Source organism: Glycine max, chromosome 12 (genome assembly GCF_000004515.6).
Source record: "Glycine max cultivar Williams 82 chromosome 12, Glycine_max_v4.0, whole genome shotgun sequence".
NCBI lineage: Eukaryota > Viridiplantae > Streptophyta > Magnoliopsida > Fabales > Fabaceae > Glycine > Glycine max.
This window is the reverse complement of record NC_038248.2, coordinates 15,549,938-15,570,880: the sequence shown is the minus strand read 5'-3', so window position 1 is coordinate 15,570,880 and position 20,943 is coordinate 15,549,938. Positions and strand designations below refer to the sequence as shown.

At 31.1% G+C, this 20,943-nt stretch overlaps 1 protein-coding gene across 1 annotated transcript; it reads right to left on the bottom strand.

Moving 5' to 3' along the window:
• Positions 1 to 2,322: 2,322 nt before the first annotated feature.
• Positions 2,323 to 12,248, bottom strand: LOC100787595 (protein disulfide-isomerase 5-4). The gene is made up of 15 exons (XM_014764894.3): positions 12,018 to 12,248; positions 11,525 to 11,615; positions 11,219 to 11,313; positions 10,037 to 10,094; positions 9,736 to 9,920; positions 9,561 to 9,618; positions 8,236 to 8,276; positions 8,000 to 8,074; positions 5,731 to 5,787; positions 3,917 to 3,983; positions 3,686 to 3,829; positions 3,204 to 3,425; positions 2,805 to 2,957; positions 2,643 to 2,720; positions 2,323 to 2,549 (listed from the first exon to the last, which is right to left on the bottom strand). Exons 1-15 carry the CDS (start codon positions 12,056 to 12,058, stop codon positions 2,472 to 2,474), a joined length of 1,443 nt encoding a protein of 480 aa, XP_014620380.1. The 5' UTR covers positions 12,059 to 12,248; the 3' UTR covers positions 2,323 to 2,471.
• Between the last annotated feature and the right edge of the window lie 8,695 nt (positions 12,249 to 20,943).

The window sequence follows — 20,943 nt, the reverse complement described above, 5'->3', positions numbered from 1 at the left end:
TAAGTGTCTTAATGATTTATTATCTTATCTTTAAATAAAAGGTCATGGAGTCAATTTCTATAAAAATTCTTTTGTATTTTTTACTTCATTTAACTTTTTACCACATAAGCATCATATCAATAATCTACATAAATACCACGTCATCATCTATACATCACATCAAAGTCAACATTTGATTTTTGATGGTCAATTAACGAAATGATCAAAATTATTTATTATAAAAAATAAGGAGACTAAATGTATTGATTTAGAAATAAAGGAACCAAAATCATGGATTTGAAATTATAGGGGATCAAAATTGCAATTTAGCATTTATATTATGGTAAGATGAGTTCATTATTGTTGAAGTGAATAATGTTTTATGAGGTGAGTGTGTTATTGTTGATAATAAAATATGATGTTGTGGTTGAATCTTTGAAATTGGAACCTATCTAAAAGCATTTAAATGAGTCGATTATGTTTTTGAAAGGATTGAGAATTGGCTACTGGGTGAAGGTGAGATCCATTGGACGACAGATCTCCAATCCACTAAGAGACCCAAGGATCTCGCTTAGTGGATATCTTCCCAAGTACCCACTCCCATGTTTTAGACTTCGATGACTTTTCGAATGGTGGAAATGTTTCATAATCATTGAAGTTGACTCATTTAAATGTATAAGAGATGGCTATTTTCGTTGGTGAAACTTGAATCTTTGAGACAAATCATAGGTGAGATGATGGGTACAGAGGTGTTGTATCTCAAACTTGAAGTGAATCTAAGTATCATATGCATGATGTGGTGTTTTGTTGTTGCGTATGAATAGGCACATAAATTGGGGGATGCTTTGTGGACCGTCAACCTAATGTTGAATGAATTGTAGGGCTAACACCGAAGTAGTCTATAGAATTATGATGTTGATTACTTGATTTTAGTTCATGATGGTTGTACATGAAATGTACTTTTTGTGAGTTGATTGTTGCTATTAATTGATTCGTAAAAGTTATGTTTAAATATGCAATATTTTATCAAGCTTTAAATTATTGTAATTATATTTGTTTATTGTAAGTTTACCCTTGTATTGTGTCGCATGTGGTTATATCTGTAATGATCTAGAACTTTATGTTAATGGAAGTAGATAATCTAGAGGTGGACCTTTTCTTTAGAGGCATATGAATGGACATGCTCAGACATAAAAATGTGATTCTTGCCTCTTCTTTGTTAGTTTTATGTAAAGAAATGACCAATGTAAGTGTTTAAGAGTTATCTTTTGAGTCGTATGGATATGTATATATGTTGAGATGACTACGTGCCTTATGCGTAGAGTTATTTAAATGTTTTAATGTTTCAAGATGTTGATGTGTCACAAGGCACAGTTTAATTCAGTTCATCATTTTATATGTGGTGTTTTATCTTAATGTCGTGAACTTTAGATTTTAGTTTTTTTGAAAAGAAAAAAAGTTCGTAAGTATTTTTATAAATAAATTAATTAAATATTATGCTTCTCTAGTTATCGAGTTACCATATGGCAACAGGTCGTTACATAAACGAATATCCTTTGGTGTTTGTGAGTAACTATGAACAAACCTTCTAAAAGTATTCTTTTTTTTTCTTTAACTTTTAAGGTTACTAACACTAATTTTAAACATTGTAGTATTGGATTTCTGACTTTTCGTTCAGAATCTTCATCTTTCAAAATTAGTTGCCCATAACGTTAAGAATCATAAAAGTAAAAAAAAAAAAAAAACTTTAAATTTATTTAATTAAACTAAACTAAACTAGAACACAAATAATATCTCAAAAAAAACAGCAAACTTTATTTTTCTAAAATAACACGCAACTCTCAATTTCATTTTACTTAGAAAAACTCCTATTATAAGTGGTTACAAGGATATTTTTATTGAAGAAAATAAAAGAAGCTAGCAGTAGCACATCAACACTAGTTAATCAATTTTCGTCCCAAATAACACTGCAAATAGCGAATGACTTAGGCAAACCGTCCTTTGATCCTAAGTCTTTTTTAAGAGTCATGCTAATCATTAATCATTACTACACCCAATTTTACATTCAAATTTATTCATCATCTTCCTACTCAATACTACCATTTTTCCCCTCTCTACCCTTAAATAAATTAATAGATATTCCTCAACCATAAAAGAAACAAGAATTTAGTGAAGGCAAAATATCGGATGCATTATATAAAAACTTCGTACCCCATTGCCCAGAGGCTCTTCGCTATGCGAAGGTATGGGGGAGGGATGTTGTACGCAGCCTTACCCTTGCATATGCAAAGAGGCTGTTTCCGGATTCGAACCCATGACCAACAATATTCACCTCGTTAATCCTTATCCTTGAAATGATCATTTTTACTGAAGTAACTAGAAAGGTATATTTGTATGATGTATAGCATAGCTAATTTCCTATAAAACTGCCAAGGGAAATTGGGCATTACAAAATCAGATGCCCTACGCTATACAAAATTTCCACCTATCTATCAAAAATTTTTGCCAAGCTCAATTTTTTTCACCATTCTTATAGTGTTGTGCAGAATCGAGTCCAAAATTCCAGCTACCTGAAATCACAAAAGAAAAAGAAAATCAACAATGTAATTAAAAAAAAAAAAAAGCATAAAATAACAATATCTGGAACAATGGCAAATACAAACCGTGAAAACACCCCCAATAATGGCACAGACATTTGTAATAAAATGTGAAAAAGACCTCTGGTTTTCTGTTATTAAGACCTGCAGACAAAAGCATTGTAAACCTTAAATAAATTTACTAGTAATGCACAAATTCATCCATAACTAGAACCTCTGTATGCAGACCTGCATGGGGGAGAGCTCAAGATGAAACTTCGCAACAGGAATGTCCAGACTGTGTGCCACACTGCTGTGCGCTGTGTACTCGTACTCCTCAATTAATTTATAACCTTTCCTAGTCACTACCTCAGTTTTAACTATCTGAATATAATGCTCTATCTGCAGAAACATGAGTGAGTGGTAGGACTATAAATTTGGAAGAAAAGCAAAGCAAAAAACTTCATGAGGTCCTGGGCATCCTTGCTATCTGTTGCATCTCACTCTTGCAAATGGAGACCAACATACAAGCAATCAGGATATTTCCCATCATGCAATCAAACATTCAATTATGATACCAACTGACAAAAGCCAAATAGTAAAATTAACACTAAATTATAAGTTTTTCATATAAAATATTGAACTTACAGTAACATTGGCACCTAAATCACGAGTATTGATGAATGACCGGCCGTTGAGCCTGTCATGGCTGCTACCTATGTATGGTATCAAGAGCTTCACATCACTCATGGCCCTAGGAGTCACTTTCTTTCCAAAAGACAAGTTGTTTATGACATGTGACATGTTCATTTGAGAAGCATCAAAAGAATGGGCGTCTGATCTAGCTGAGATGATCAAATTTCCTGGAACCTGTAAAGTGCAAAACAGTTTATATTTCTTTACAAAATTGAAATCTAGGGGAAAAAACAATAAGTTATTTTAGTATTAATAACTTAAGCTTCTACTATAAACAAAAGAAGATGAAAAAAAGAAAAAAAGGATTCCATTGTATCAGATATTTCCAAAACAACGCAAGACCATCATTCATGGTTACATATGAAAGCTAAGAAAAAAAGGAGTTTTTCTATAAATTATCGTTGAAGGTTAAACCTTAATCTTTTGGCATTTACCTTTTTCACACGCACATATCCCTCTACTCTACATCCACCTGCTGATGGTGCTGGCCTTTTTGCATTGTCTGCAGCATTAGATTTATCCTCCAGAGCTAGCTTTTGAGATTCTGTTGGGAGAGATGTGACTAAATCCTCCATAAACTGCAGGCAGAAGGTGATGTTTAATTACATCAAAAAAGCATAGAGTCTACTGATTCAAATTATGCTAATTTAAAATATAGTATGAACCTTGACTAGGCTTTCTGTATCTCGATCTCCATAATAGGACTCGTGTTCATGATGCCCATGTTCACTTCTGAAATTGGAAAAGCATTCAGGAAACTAGATTTATTGAAAAAAATCCAAAACTTTAGAAATCCAATCTTGGACAAGTAAGGTACAATATTAGGGATGTATGAAATATCATAAAAATATGGCTTAAAATGAATTGAAAGACCTCTCTCTAAATACAATGGCGAACTAAACAAGTAAACATTATAAAGAAGTGGCATTGTCCATTAGAAATTTGATTCATTGAGAAGGTCAAGGAGGCAAGTCCTGGTAAGTGGTAACTTCTCCAAAGTTATCTTTAATTACTACAAAATTGATCATCCATTTAATTATGCAGCTGATCCTCTCAGGAGATACAGTACGCAAATGGATTTTGAGAATTGCTCTAGGAGTACACCCCTTTTATCTTCTTTTTTAAACAAAATGCAACCGCAATTGTGGAGATTTAGGTAATTGAGTTGAGAGGTGAAAAAAAGAGAGCGGACATTATTGGCTATATGTATTAGTGAGATCTGATATAAAAACATTTTATTTAGGTACAAGAGATATGCCTATATATAACCCTGAACTAATAAGGAAATCGAGAAATGGGAAATAACAACCAATTCAAATTCAAATAATAACAGAAACATGGAAAAATGACAATCAAATAATGGAAATACAGAACAAAATTAACCTATTAATATCCATTTTCACAAAACGATTTCGTAATTCTGACCAATTCCCAATGAAATATATAGTCCTTTCCTTTCCTACCTATTTCAATGCATCAGTTTCATCTTCATGTTCCACTACTTTTAATTAAAATGTTTTTTTATCACTAATTGCATTCTAGATTTGAGTTTTAGATCCAACCCATTCCCTTATTGAATGAAGAAAAGGCTTAATTGCATGTTGGGTCCTTCTAGTTTAGATTGTATGGGATTTTGGTCTCCCAAGTTCTTTTGACCCAATTAAGTTCCTCTATTTATAAAACTTAGCAAATTTGATCCCTTTGTCTATTTTATTTTTGCTGAAATCTTCAAATTATCATTTTCTACTCAATATTTACAAGTTAAATCAACTAAATCTTCTTCTACTAAAAACTCGCCAACAAAAATATCAAATTACATCCAAAAAAAAAATCTTAAACTTTCCCCACTTCAAACCCTAACTTCACATCTTATTGAAATCCTTCAAATTTTATCAAGTTTCCACAGAATTTCTTACTTCTAAACTTGTAAAATAATTTCACATCCCAATTCCATCATAAACCCTCAAATATTTGGATAGAAAATTAATAATTTGAGGGTTTTAGGTAAAAGAAAATAGAAAAGGGGACCAAATTTGCCTAATTTTTAAATTACAGACTTAATTAACTCAAAAAAAAAAAAACTTGGGAAACCAAAATCAGACACTGGCCAAACTAGAGGGACCAAAAGTGCAATTAAGTTAAAAAAACTACAACATTAAAATAGTGAAAAAATTTAATACAATCACAAAATTTATTAAGTATATAATACCCAAAAAAGGATTAGCAGATGCCAAATGAGCGCACGTGTACATTATTACCCAAAAATCCAAGGTGAAGAAATACCTAAAATGCATGACCTGTATAATATGAGGTTTATGCAGGGATAACTTAATGAAATTAATGCTGTATAATAACATCAAACTAATAATCATACATAACATATAGTACAAATGATTGTTGCTTGAAATACTGAATCAGAGGTAGGAATTCATCATCAAACACTGTTTGACCAATTGATTTTCCCAAATGGATTTATTACCTGAGATCACTACCTTTACGAAAGATTCGAATAGATGGATACCCTTGTATGTGATTCCTGGACAATGATATTGAGATACAGATGAATGGCAAAAAATGCATAGATGGAGAATAATAAGAGTTTAATAACAAACCATGACAAAAAGTAATAAATTATAATGAAGAAAAATAATTTCAAGCTCAACATAACAAGTATTGCAGAAAGTGTTTGATGTTTATCTTCAATCTTATGTGAAGAAGATCTACAAAGCCTAATCTTTGAAGGAAAAAAAAACCTTACAAGGACTAAAAGTGAAAACTGGTATGTTTGCAAGAACAAAAAGGAATTCAAACCCCCTCTATTAGGAAACAAACTACTCTAACTGTTGCTAACTAATTTCCGTTCTCTGCTAACTCCTAGCAAGACAGAAGATTTATTGACAAGAATGCAACATCACAATCATATGACCGCCACTCAGCTCTGACTCCCATATATCAGTTTTTAATCAATCTTATTCTTACTATACTCCTGTCATAGTGGATCACAGCCCTTAATTAATGTTATAACAAAAAACCCCACTAACCCTCACATATTTGCTTTATTTACAAAAGTAAACACCTTATCCTTTAATACATATCAAAAAGGTTAATTGACACAAAAACCAAGCTCCAGTTACAGCAACATAAAAAATAATAATAATAAATATAATAATAATAATCTGCACTGTTTCACAGATAGAAGCACAATGTGAATCTGAACTTTTGGTGGGAAAAGAAAGGAGCAGGAAAGAAAACAGACAACAACAACAACAACAACAACAACAAAGTCTTATCCCACTAGGTGAGGTTGGCAAGAAAGAAAACAGAACGAATGAAAAATAGAGACAATACAATTGTTTCCTCGTGTTTAATCAGAATAAAACTGCGGTGAAAGAAAGTTATAGATATTGAGGAAGTTTTTTAATTTAAGAAAAAGAAAATTTAAAAACACATCCCAAAAAATTATAAAAATAAGTAATAGTATAAAATAATACTTAAATAGGAATTTCACTATATTCATTGTTGACTTATTCTTCATATATATCTGGGTTAATAAAAAGTATAATTCATTTCGACATTTTAAAAAATTTGAATACTCCTATTTTCATTTTTTTATATAAAATTATTTCTGTAATGTTACTAGCATCAGATATACATTTTGAAAAATCTACCCAACAATAACCTTAATTTCTTGCAAGTATCTTAGAATTTGGCCAAGAGCCTAACTCAACCTCATAAAATCAGCTTGTAAGATGAGGATTGTCTAAGCTTTATAAGGACTAAATTGGTCACATCTCTAATCGATATGAGATCACAACCGTTAGCAACTAACTCCGGTAGGTCATAATTAAGGCTGAAGACTAGGGTGACTGCAATTAAGGCACCTTTCCAACACACCCCCTCACGTCGAAGGCTATATAGGCCTAGAGCATGGCAATGTAGGTGACCAAACAATGGATCTAGGATAGGCTCTGCTACCATCTTAGAATTAGGGCTAACAGCCTAACTCAATCCCACAAAATCGGCTTGTAAGGTGAGAACTGAGAACTGTCCAAGCTTTGTAAGAACTAGATTTGATCATATCTCTAGTCAATGTGAAATCTCAACCCGCCAGCAACTAACTCTGATTGGCCACAATTAAGGAAGCAGACTAGGGTGACCATGATTGAGGCAGCTTTCCAACAAAGTAATACCTATTAAGTGATGAGCAAGGCAAATTGACGAAAGGTTCATGCAATTATAAGGGTCAAAACAACAAATGCACTTCTTATTTCTTAATACCCATCACACATCATTTTGTTGCACTTGCTACCTATGATGAGAGCCAAAAATGGGGGGTCCATCCACGCACATTTCTTTTGAGTTTTGCCTCCCATGTTCTTTTTTACAAGCCAAACAGTGTATACAGCAGTTAACCCCATTTTTCTTTCCAATAATGTTCTTTTCCTTATTTTCTACCAAAATTAAAAAAACATATCTTGGCCCCTTTCCTTTCTCCACTCCAAGTTCATCAGCAGCATAGTCTTTATGGTTATTACAAGAACTTCTTTTCCAGGTATGATTTGGCAATGTTGTGTATATATGATTCAAAAGCAAAAACATAAAAAAAATGATAGAAAACTAAATTTCATTAAATAATGGATATAAAAAATTACATAAAAAAGGAAAATATGTCAACTCTTGGTAAGAATCTTTTTTTTTTTGAGAGAGGGGGGGGGGGGGGGGGGCGAAAAGTAAACTAGCAATAGTACCTCCTGCATAAATCTCCTTCTTGAGTGCAATCTACCTTTGCCAAAATAATACGTCCATCCATTTCTGGGTCATATCTATATAAAATGTAATAATACACATATTGGACCTTGAATTAGTGAAGTTATGATAAAAATAACTCTACATCTCTACCAAATCCACAAAGCAAGCGAGAAAGTCAATCTTCTATAATGTAATTAAAAGAAGTGTGAGAAACAACGAGTCAATAATAGAGTACCTCTCTTTCATAATTTTAGCCGTCTTCTCCCATGATGGTTTCTGAAAGAAACCAGCAGAAGATAAATTCATGTAACAAGTTCAAAATCTATTAATCACACCATCATCCATTAAAGGAAAGAACTTGATAAGGCTGTTGATGAAGAAAAGGATGGGCAAAGAGATCCAACACTGAATGGGAGACCCAAAAGGCATAGCAAACGCCTAGCTGGATGGGAGTCATTTATTCAGTGAGAGCTAGCTGTTAGTCCATTTTACAGTCTTTCATGCATTTTGATTAGGTTGATGTCTTGGCACATTATCATTGGGTTTGTTATTTTACTGTTGCAATAGTTTTTCCTTTTGGAAGTTGATATAAGTAGTGGCATATGGAAGGGAATAGGACATACTCCATCAAATTCTAATTCCCTCTTCCTTCTGGAGGTATTTCCTGACCTCAAATAAAGGAAAAGGTTTTTTTTATCAGTAAGGTCAGTCTTTATCATTTGAAGGAAAAACTAATCAAAATGCATGACAGACAGTAAAACAGACTAACTAACAGCTAGCTCAGTGAATAAACTCCTCCCATCCAGCTGAGCGTTTGGCTAAGCCTTTCGGGCCTCCCATTTAGTGCTGGATCTACTAGACCATACTTTTCTTCATCAATAGCCTTATTAGAACTTCTGCACAATTCATTCATTGTATCTGTTGAAAGACAGAAAAATAGATGCAAGAGATGCCGAAACCGTAGACAACAAAGTCCGTTTTATATAGACTGCTTGCAATAAATACAAATAATTATAGGAGAATTTATTCCTATATACATAATATGATATGCCTATAAATCAATTCTAATAATCTGATTCTAATCAGATATGCCTATAATTACAAAGATCCTAAATAAATAAGGAAACAAATCATAAAATATAGAAGAAGAATAAATCCTATGCGATCATCTAGGATACTCTAAAATATTCCAAGGTATAAAAATAATATCATCAGATATCTCTCAGATTTCTAATGGTATCAAAGCACTTGGTTAACAAACTTATATGGGCAGGTGAAATGCAACTATTAGCACCCCTAGCATGACATGTTAGTCAACATTCTAAATCAGGATTTTGCTTTAGTCACCACTGAAGTGTAACTGATGAAATATGCACTAAGCACTTGAAATAGCCTTTGCCACTACTACCTGTACTGAAAGGGAAATTTGTCTTTTAAGGAATGAGACATTGTTGAAATGGAAAAAGAAAACCAATCTATTTAGGAAGCAACAAAGACATCAGGTACCAATCTTATTTCCTGAAGTGAAGAAGAGGTAAAGAATCATGATAAAATGATTACCAAACGTTGACACCAGGAACACCAAGGTGCATAAAAATTTACAATCGTAACTGGAAACCTGCAAAAGGATTATTAAAAATAGAGTAAATAATTCATATTAAAAGGAACTTTAGAGTTCTCAAATAGCTAAAACACAGAAAAATCAAATGAAATGTTTTTGGAAGTAGCCACTTACTGATGAACATATTTATCAAAATTATGTGTTGTGAGTGAAAAAGAACCTTCAACAGATTCTTCATCTACTTCATCATCATGCTTTACAGCATTTGCAACTGTACCCGAATGAAACTCAGCACCAGTGGGTCTTAAATTTGAATCAATAGAAAACTTACGAACTGTTTTTGTTATATTGAGCCTGTTCTGAAAACAAGAGGTAAAATATTAAGTACAAGGACTAAAACATCAAATAATGAGATGAGGTATCGTATCATAAGCAAGTATAAAATGAATAAGAAAATGGAGAAATAGAAACTTACTGTTCCCAGCACATCACTCACATCAACTGATGCAAACTCACATGAGAGTGCAGGAAAACTACAAAATAAGTTGAAGCAATCAGCCAACATTAACAGAGCAGAGGAAGATAAAGTTAACAAATAGCCATTAAATTAACTTAATGTACTGAGTATAATACTATGACTAACTACGATGTCTAAATGACTTGAAATGTTTCATTGAAAGGTTTTCATCTCTTCTATAATAGTGTGATTGGATCTGGAGCTTTAAGAGAGGAATTCAATTTTTCAAGTGGATTTAAAATATGACATATCAAAATGACTTGTTTGGATATTAAATCCAAAGAATTTTTAAAATGGTGGATATTTGATGGGATTTTTTTTTTAAAGTAATATGAAGGCCTTTCAAATAATATTGGAAAATCAAAGAGTTTGAAAATTCCTTCTCCTTTACTGTCTCACTGTCAAACTGTCACCCAAAGCTTTGGTGAGTGCTCTATCTCTATTGCACCTCTTCCCCTCTCTCTTTTGCACCTCCCTCTCTCTCTCTCTCTCTCTCTCTCTCTCTGTCTTCTGCACCTCCCTCACACTATTTTGCATCTCTTTTCTCTTTCCCTCTACCTCTCTATTACTGTTATGCATTTTTTAAAATAAATATTTAAAAATAAAATTTTACAGATAATGAAAATTAAATTACTTTATCCAAATAAAGAATTTGAAATACAAGGAATTTGAATTTCTTTATTCAAAAAACTATTTTGAAAATGAAAATAATTTAATTGAATCAATTAAATTTCCATGCATTTTAAATTCCTTAGAATTTTGAAATTCTCTATCCAAACACTACCTAAGTTAGTTTCAAGCTTCTAAAAAGTCAAACTACAAAACCATTTTGTTTAATGAATTAACCAATAGACAGCAAACAACTTATCAAACCCCAACAAGCTGGTCTTCATAAATTCTCTATTAGACAAGTATACATTCCTATAACACAAGCCTCAATTTGCTTATTTGCAAATACAAGTAGATAGAAGCTCACATTCCTTGCAGCATGAAAAGTTCATACCTAGACTCAGAAAACCACAAAGCCACCAATAATTCAAATATAACACTAAACAATAGTTAAGACACAAGCATCCACCATCTTGAGTTGAGAAACACCCTATTCAACCAAAGACAGAAAACACTTGCAAATGCTTCTACCTGATATTGAAATCGATACGTAAATAGTCACCATCAGAACTCTTGTCAACAATCACAGATGTGGAGGTGCTAACAGACATATAACTACTTAGTTCCTGAAACAAGGTTGCAAGACAAACATCAATATTAAACTTAAACAACCAAATAAAACTTCAAATTTGACAAAACTAAATAGAAGATGTTCATAATTTGGCATATAACAGTATGAGGACCTAATATCAATTTACAATACACTTATACACATATTATGTTCAGCAATTCATAAGTCACAAACAAAATGGAGGTTTCAGGCTTTCATCTACTGACCATTCCAAATAAAAACATCATAACCAGAGCTGCCACTATGGATAATCCCGCCCCTGATAACGACGCCTCAGTCAAATCTCTCGGGATTTTCCTGTTGACATAAGTCAACAAAAACCACATAACAAAATTATCAATAAAATTATAAAAAAGGGAAACATGCATTCACAAATTACTCATAAAATTTACATCGCAAGCGGTAATGTCCATAACCACAAAACTATTTGTAAAATTTACAACAAAACACTTCAAATCACAAAAAAGAAGACTTGAATCTAGGAAATGGACATGTTCTTCTTGCACATGGACTCTGAATAAATAGAATTTTTTGTGTTCTCTTACGCTGAGCACTTCGGTCCGAACCGTTATCTCAAGAACTTAACAAAGAACATTGAACATAACAAAATTGAACTAAATATATAATAGAAAACAACTATTCTGCACATTCGCGAGCAAATTGAAACCGAAAAAGAAGAACAGAGAAAGAGATTCCGACCTGTAAAAATCGACAGATTTGAGTTTAGTAGCAGAAATCATGATGGAAAAATGGTGAAATCGCGGTGAGTGTGTGTGAGAGAGAGAGAGAGAGAACACTCTCGGAAATTGAGAGCGTAATAGCTATAGATTGTAGATCGAAGGAGCTTCTCTTTCAGCAGTAGCTTCTTCGTCCCCCACTCTCACTCTTCTTCTGGGTGACTCTTTTTCACGGTTGAATATATTAAAGGTTAAATTAATGTTCTGAAACTATAAATTTTTAATTAGTTCCGCATTAAAAAATATTATAGTTAGGTACTTTGTTTTATAATTTTTTTTGTATTTGAATTCCTCCGGCTATTGAAACTGTAACAAATTATTATTTTTTAACAGTTTTAAGTTGCTATACATTGTAAAAACAAATGGTTTTAAGTCGCTATAAGTTAATTTTAAGACTTTCATTACGGTAATTTTATTACAAAATTAATTTAGAGACCTAATTAATTTTTTTCAAATACTACACGGAATCTATTGATTCATTTAAGGAGTGTTTTTAAATTTTCTATTTTATTTTAAATTCGTCTTCAGATAACTTTTTAGTCCCTATAAAATAAATATTTTGTTTTTAGTTTACCACAAAATTATAGTGACACTCTGTTTTTATTTTAAACAAGACACTCTATTTGCTATATCATCTTTTAACATAATTGCTCTTACAACAGTGACTACAATGCACAAAATAAATATTTAAAGATTAAAATTACCAAAACAATTTTATGGGGAAAAAAAAAATATCAAAATTCTAGAAACTAAAATGATATTTAAGCCTAAAATATTTATGAATATATTTTTATAAACATCAAATAAATGCATTTATACTCATAAAAAAGTTTTTTATCAAAAATAATTCATGTTAAAACTTAATATCAAAATATATATTTATGAATATATTATAATATATATTATAATGCATGAATTGTTGTCAATTTTTTGATATTGTCTTAGATAAAAAAAAAATCTTAAGAAGTTGAATTTCATTAGTCAACTCCAACAAATTATAATATTTGTAATAATTTAAAAAAAAAACTTCAAGTCATTAAATGGTTTTTGACTAAAGTATTGGTTTTTAATCCTCCAAACACTTCAGAATTGGATCTTCTAAATTTTCAAAAGTATTTGTATATCGCATTAAATGATACAATTAAGGTTAACCAAATATTTAGAAAAATACATAGGTAATTCAGCTTTTTAAAAACATATAATATTTTAATATTTAATCATCAATAAATTAAGAAACTTCTGTTATTAAAAAGTTTCTTATGATTATGATACTTTGCATATTTTTTTATGCTTAAAAAATTAGCTTAAATTACTCATTTGGTCCTTATAATTTCATAATTTTAACTTTTTTAGTCATTATAGTTTGAAAGTGATTTTTTTAGTTCCTATAATTTATATTTTAATTTTCTTTTAGTCCCGATAGTTTAAAAGTGTTTAATCCTTATAATTTGTATTTTAATTCTCCTTTAGTTCCTATAGTTTGAAGGTGATATTTTTAGTCTTTATAGTTTGTATTTTAATTACCTTTTATTCCTTATTACAAAAATAATAATTAGCTACAAATTAATTATAAATTATCAATTATTTTTTTATTACAAATTATCTTACGATAAATTAGTTATAAATTACTTACTAATGTTTTTGTAGTTAATTATAATTGATAATATTACTCATATTTTGATAATAAGGAATAAAATGGAATTAAAATATAAAGTATAATGATTAAAAATACTACTTTCAAACTATAGGGACTAAAAAAGAATTAAAATAAAATTATAAGGATTAAAAAAATCACTTTCAAAACTATAAGGATTAAAAGAGAATTAAAATGTAAACTATATGGACTAAAAACATCACTTTCAAACTATAGGGACCAAAAAGATAAGAATCATGAAATTATAAGAACCAAATGAGTAATTTAACCAAAAAATTATTATAACAATTCTATATATTTATTATTGTTGTCGTTTTGCATTCAACAAGAAAAATTTGTTGTTGTTGTTGTTGATTTACTGATAAAAAAATAAGTTGTTTTCTATCTTCATTCTCCTATCACAATGAGTTTTGTAAAATTTAGGCCTTATAAATTTATATTAAATTTTATTAAAAAAGCATGTTAATAATAGTTCCACCGGGTTCAAATAAGACCCTTAAAAGATATATGTGATATCTTACTAAAATTATGATGAACTTTGATGACATTGACTATTTTTAAATAAAAGCTAGAAACATGTTTTTGGGGATTTCAGTATATTTTTAAGTTCTAGTGCACAAAATGAAAAAAAAAATTATCCATAAGAATAAAAAATAGTGAAAAAGGTTTACAATAATTCACACATCATACTCAAATAATCGAGTTAGACTCCCATAACAAAATTACAATTATATGAATAAAAAATACTTGAGAAATCTCCATGTTAAAATCCAAATATGTATTATATCATTTGGAAGGAGATGTTGAATAAATTATAGGAAAAAAAGTCACCACTAACACAAATATATATTATAGTTTTTAAAAGATTTCTTAAAATTGATAACTGAGTAATCTTTATGAAACAATAAGTATACCCATTATAAATATTCTCCACCTAACAAAATTTGTTAAAAAAATAACATTTATAAATTAATATTTTCTTTATAAATAGATAAATAATTACAAATATTTTAGAATGAACCTTAGATGGGTCAAAAGTATAATTCTTTAAGATCAGAAGGTTCTTATTAACATTACAGTGTCCAAATTCAAACTAATACAAACCAAAATAAAACAAATGCTAAAAAATTAAAAATCGAAACAAATTAATATTTTTTATTTGTTTGGATGATTTTGTGCTTAAACTGATCAATTTAGTTTAGTCTACAATTTATGTCTCTAGAGCTAATTCATAGTGTGTATGATTGTAAAGTTATTCTTTTTTTTATTCTTAATGGCTTTATACAACACACAAGTATGTGTTTTAGTATTGTCATCCTTTTCATAAAAATAAAAAAAAAAAAATCGATCATAGAAAAGTACCAAGGTAATGAAATATACATGCACCTAAAATTGTAGTTTGTTATGAATAAAAAAATATGTTCATTCTTACATGCTCAAGCATATTATGATTTTATCAACCTTATTTTCTTAATTATGTGTTATGTGAAAGTAAATATCAAAGTAGATCAGTTGGTCACTGGGACAGAGTTGAATAGTAACACACAAATTAACTAGACTATTTCCTACAAACAAAAAAAAACACATTTGCTTATAATTTTACTTCTCAAGCTTCTTGCTTAGAAAACAACAAATATTAAGGAGTGTGATTTTTCCTTCTCAAGTACTTGGATAAATGAATAAGACAAAGTTCTGATATTATCAAAAGGTTTTATAATAAAATATCATAGTTAAGCTTTTGTAAATAAGGTTTTCAAAAACAAAATTTAAGCGCGCATCAACTAAAATAAATGAGAAGCGATAAAGAATGTTACAACACACGAAAGATTTATTCTGTAACCTGGGCTACGTCTAGTACCTTCACTTGTAGGCTTTTTCAATTAAGACCAAGTACAAAATTGTGGTATTCTTTCTTTCTTGAAACCTTCATAGGCTCCTACACCCCATCATTTTAAACCTCTATAAATTCTACTTAATATTCTTTTATTTATTCTGCAGGCAAACACTCTATTAGTATTATGAACCTCTTCATGTTCCACTTAGTATTCTCTAAGCCTTTACAAGCTCCACCCAAGTATTCTTTCAAAAATTCTCTTTAGGCTTCACCTCTAATAGTCTCTAAGTCTTTGTGTTCTCTACCCAAGTATTTTTTTCAAAAGCCTCTCTAGGTTTTAAACCCTCAATAGCAACTATTATTGGACTTACACATCACTTGTTTGTTTTCACTATGAACTTCAGAAGTAGTAATTTCTTGACAACTCTTTTGAGTTCTTCCTTTAACCTAAGAGGATGGATACTACATCTTTTGGATACCATTTATTAAGACTTCGTGTATGAAGGTGTTTACAAACACTCCTACAGATTGCTCTCTACTAGGGCTCCACCTAGATTGTTTTGGTTAAGAAAATTTCTTTTGATAAGGAATAATCCAGATAAACCCTTCTTTACCTTATCCTACTTTTTTGGCACTCATTCCTTCCAAGTTTCTCATCTGAATTTGATCAACATAAAGAGATATGAAGTTAGTCGTTTATGAACTTTGGAAATTGAATTCAAATTTTTGTACGAGTTGTCCAAGTTTATGTAGCTAGCCATTCTTCTCTTCATCCTCCATCTTTTGCAACTCATCTTGATTTTTCTTCATCATCTCTATTGTTCTCCATTGTCAAGACAACTTGCACATTTCAAATTTGGATATATCCGTCGAGTGCTAGTTGTTGGTCTTAATGGTTTCTCTTGATTTTCAAATTTGAACAATGAGAAGTCTTTTAAAGATTGGTCTACAACATGTCTTATGTAGATGTTGTTGTAGCTGCATTGTAGTGTGCTTCAATCTACATTGTATCGGTTGTTTGTTCATTGAATAGGACATGTTGTTTTCTTTGAGTTTCTTTCGTAAAAAATCTTCAAGGATAATAAGGAACTCACAACTTCAGAATCAGTGCTTCTAAACACCGATGCATGTTGTAACACCCTTAAGGGTATGGTCATAACTACACTTATATTTCTAAAATGTGAAAATTAATACAATGACGTCATGCAGAATCTAGTAACTAAAAATATAAAATACAACTTTGTCATATTTTATTACATACAATACATCCCTCAAAACATGGGTATCATACATCTCATAAAAGAAATACATTGAACATCAAATATAACTAAGTTATGTCTTCCAAAATGAGGCTGCAGGCTTCATTGGTACATATCATCACTTGATTCCTAAAAAAAAAGAACTTAAAGGGGTGAGACATAATGTCTCGTGAGTGCTCTAAAAACTCTATAGGTGGACGAGATTGTTCTACCTAAACTTCATTTCTCTTACTTCTCATGCCATGACTCTCACTAAGTATCTAAGTAAAAGTTTCATGCCTAGGATTGGTTTTACACATTTTGATCATTAATAACTTTCGTTGACTTCCTTTTGTTTTCTTAACTATTATAGTGTTTTTCCTATCACTATTACTTTAAGAATCGTCTAACTGATAATACTTCTCTTATATAGCTGCATCTAGTTAACATCAATATTCATTCCTTAGTCTCACCTTTCCTTTTTTCGATACTTAGAGTTTTCTACCAAATTAAATATAGGATTCTATTATTCTTGGATATCTCAAACGTTCACTTTAACCTACATAGTTCTTATTCTCTTACAAGATTCATGCCCTACTATTACATCACACTAAAAACATCCTTTCATTTGTACTTTTACCAACTAGGACTCACATAAAACCATGTTAGATATAATCATCCTCAAAATCTTAAGGTTGCACAAGACATTCTTAATTAATGTACAAACATACTTTTCATGTGAGTCTTAGTACAAAACATGCATCCATCAATTCATATTACTATCACTAACACAATTTCTCACACATGTAGATCACAACCACAATCACACACTTCACATAAGTGACAAACAATACACTCGTGGCATTCACATCACAAAACACATTCTAAACACTCTCAAAACAATGTACAATGCAATGCAATGCTTGATTTTCTTCTATTATCATATGCATGTGGTATCATTACAACACTTGTGAAAGAAGCCCAAGAGAACATGAAATTGATAGATTTAAACACCATGGGAAACCCAACAACACACTTTCATTGAGATGAGACTGCCAGCGACACGTCAGGGTTACCCAATTTTGCAATGATACTCAAACTTATGGAATCAGCATGAGTCACATGAAGATTTCAAACTAGATAACACTGCCAAAGATAAAGTCATACTTCAACTTGTAGAAACAAAGCTTCATGGTGAATCAAAGGTGATTCAAAGGTATTTTGATAATAACAATAGTGATAACAAAAGATGATGACAAAGGTGATGACAAAAAGCTCAAAGATCAATCAAAGAACAACTCAAGTGAATCAAGAATAATTCAAGATTTCAAGATAAGAATCAAGAATAAGAGTCAAGAATCAAGATTCAAGGTTCAAGATCTCCAAAATCAAGATCAAGACTCAAGATTCAAGAATCAAGAGAAGGCTTAATCAAGATAAGTATAAAAAGTTTTTCTCAAAAATTGAGTAGCACATGATTTTTCTCAAAACATGTTTACCAAAGAGTTTTTACTCTCTGGTAATCGATTACCAGATTGTTGTAATCGATTACCAGTAGAAAAATTGTTTTGAAAAAGTTTTCAAATTGAATTTACAACGTTCCAATTAATTTCAAAAAGCTGTAATCAATTACAATGTTTTGGTAATCAATTACCAGTCCCTTTGAACGTTGAAATTCAAATGTGAAGAGTCACATCCTTTCACATAAAAGCCTTGTGTAATCGATTACACTGATTTGGTAATCGATTACCAGTGACTGTTTCTGAATAAATCAAAAGATGTAACTCTTCAAAAAGGTTTTGACTTTTTCAAATTGGTTTTAAGTTTTTCTAAAAGTTATAACTCTTCTAAATGGTTGTCTTGACCAGACATGAAGACTCTATAAAAGCAAGGCTTTGTTTTGCATTTCAATCATCTTGAATACTTTTCCAATCAATCTCTTACAATCCTTTACAAGCCTTGAATCTCTTTGAACTTCTTCTTCTTCTTTGTACAAAAAGCTTTCTAAAGTTTTCTGGTTTTCTAAACCTTGAAAACTTGTGCTATTCATCTTTTCATTCTCTTCTCCCTTTACCAAAAAGAATTCGCCAAGGACTAACCGCCTGAATTCTTTTTATGTCTTTCTTCTCCCTTTTCCAAAAGAACAAAGGACTAACCGTCTGAATTCTTTTGTGTCTCCGTTCTCCCTTGTCAAAGAATTCAAAACGACACAGTCTGAGAATTCTTTTGATTCTTCTCATTCCCTAATACAAAAGTGTTCAAAGGACTAACCACCTGAGAATTCTTTTGTATCCCCATTCACAAAGTATCAAAGGTTTAGCCGCCTGAGATCTTTGTCTTAACACATTGGAGGATACATCCTTTGTGGTACAAGTACAGGGTACATCTACATGGGTTTGACTGAGAACAAGAGAGGGTACATCTCTTGTGGATCAGTTCTAGTGGATGGTACATCCACTAGGGTTTCAAAGAGAACAAAAGAGGGTACATCCCTTGTGGATCTTTGCTTGTAAAAGGATTTTTACAAGGTTGAAAGAAATCTCAAGGACCGCAGGTTGCTTGGGGACTGGATGTAGGCACGGGTTGTTGCCGAACCAGTATAAAAACTCTTATGTATTTGTTTCCTTCTTCCCTACTCTTTTACTTTCCACTGTGCATTTAATTTCTGCTTTTACTTTTTGTTAAGTTTCTCTTCTACTCCTTATTCTTTTAACAACTTAGTAAAAGCCTTAGAAGAGTAATTTTTAATTAGTAAAGATTTAGGAATAATTAATTCAACCCCCCTTCTTAATTATTCTGAGGCCACTCGATCCAACACAACCATTCATGCCCTCCTTGATTAGCTCAACACCATATCTCAAAAAAACATAGCATGATATGATGCATGAGACATACAAGACAATTATGAATTTACATACTTATCATAACATGATGATCCTTGCTCCACGTGAACTCAGACCACATACTTGTCATTACAACCATAGTTATAAAAATTAGACCTGCCTAACCAAGACCCAGTGTCCTAGGTAGTCTGGTTAAATAGAAGGACAAAAAATGCATTCAACTCGATTTGGCTTGGATTGACATGACCGAGTTTGGTCAAACCTGGTGACCTAGACTGAGTTGGCCTGATGTTTTTTACCATGTTAAATGGTTAATAGCTAATTATTGAATAACATATAATATACTCCTATAATATTTTCTTATCTTGATCAAAATATAAATAACTAATTATTATCATATTGATCATGATATGATTAATTATTTATATGTTTTATACATCTTCAACAAATTTGTTTATGGTCATTCGATAACTTATGTATTTAGTCTTGAAAAATAAGAGTTTCCTTAGTAATTTAATGATAACACCCAACAAAATAGTAGTAATTTATAGTGATAAACCACTATATAATATTTTATAGTTTGATCATGACGATAAATTTAATTTTGGAGTATGAAAATATAGATTGATCACATTATGTTAGGCGTATTATATATATATATATATATATATATATATATATCAGGTCAACATGGTCACTAAGTGACTCATTTATTGAACATCTAACCCACTGATCCAGTGTCTTGACTAGGTTGATGACCGAACTAGTTTTCATAACACTGATTATAACATATTACCATGATATCACACAAGCATATAAGCTTACAACCACAATGGCACCATAATTGAAGTAAACACTTTCACACATATACACATAAATGGCAATCATCACATTTATCAAACATCAAGATTAGGCTAACAACTCATGGTGTGATCCCATTCATAATTCACCACTTGCAACTTACAATACACTTAATTTGGTAAAGCTTAAAGCACATGAACATATAAAAAACATAAAGTTAAAACATCATTGCAAAGAAAAACCAAAAACCACACTTAGTGCAAAGAAACCAGAGACTATCTATGATGTGTTTACCTTGGAACTTACCATGTTTATCTTGTAGTGCAACCATGCTTAGCGCAACATCATTCACGCTTAGCACGGAGTGTCCAAAGACACTATTTTCCTTAGCCAATTCCATGCCTAGCACAATGTCATTGCACTTAGCACAACAAAATTGGCAACAATTGTGATTCTATGATTTTTTTCCCCTGCACAAGTAAGGTTTTCCACAACTCCCAATGCAACCCAACTTCAAA

What these genes read in the sequence shown, in the direction of transcription:
- LOC100787595 (XM_014764894.3), bottom strand. Translation starts at nt 12,058, where the DNA reads ATGATTTCTGCTACTAAACTCAAATCTGTCGATTTTTACAG. An exon ending in GATATGTGCGTGTGAAAAAG is followed by an intron (nt 3,426 to 3,685) that starts GTAAATGCCAAA and finishes TGCACTTTACAG; the next exon opens with GTTCCAGGAAATTTGATCAT. An exon ending in TTATTGGGGGTGTTTTCACG is followed by an intron (nt 2,550 to 2,642) that starts GTTTGTATTTGC and finishes TTGTGATTTCAG; the next exon opens with GTAGCTGGAATTTTGGACTC.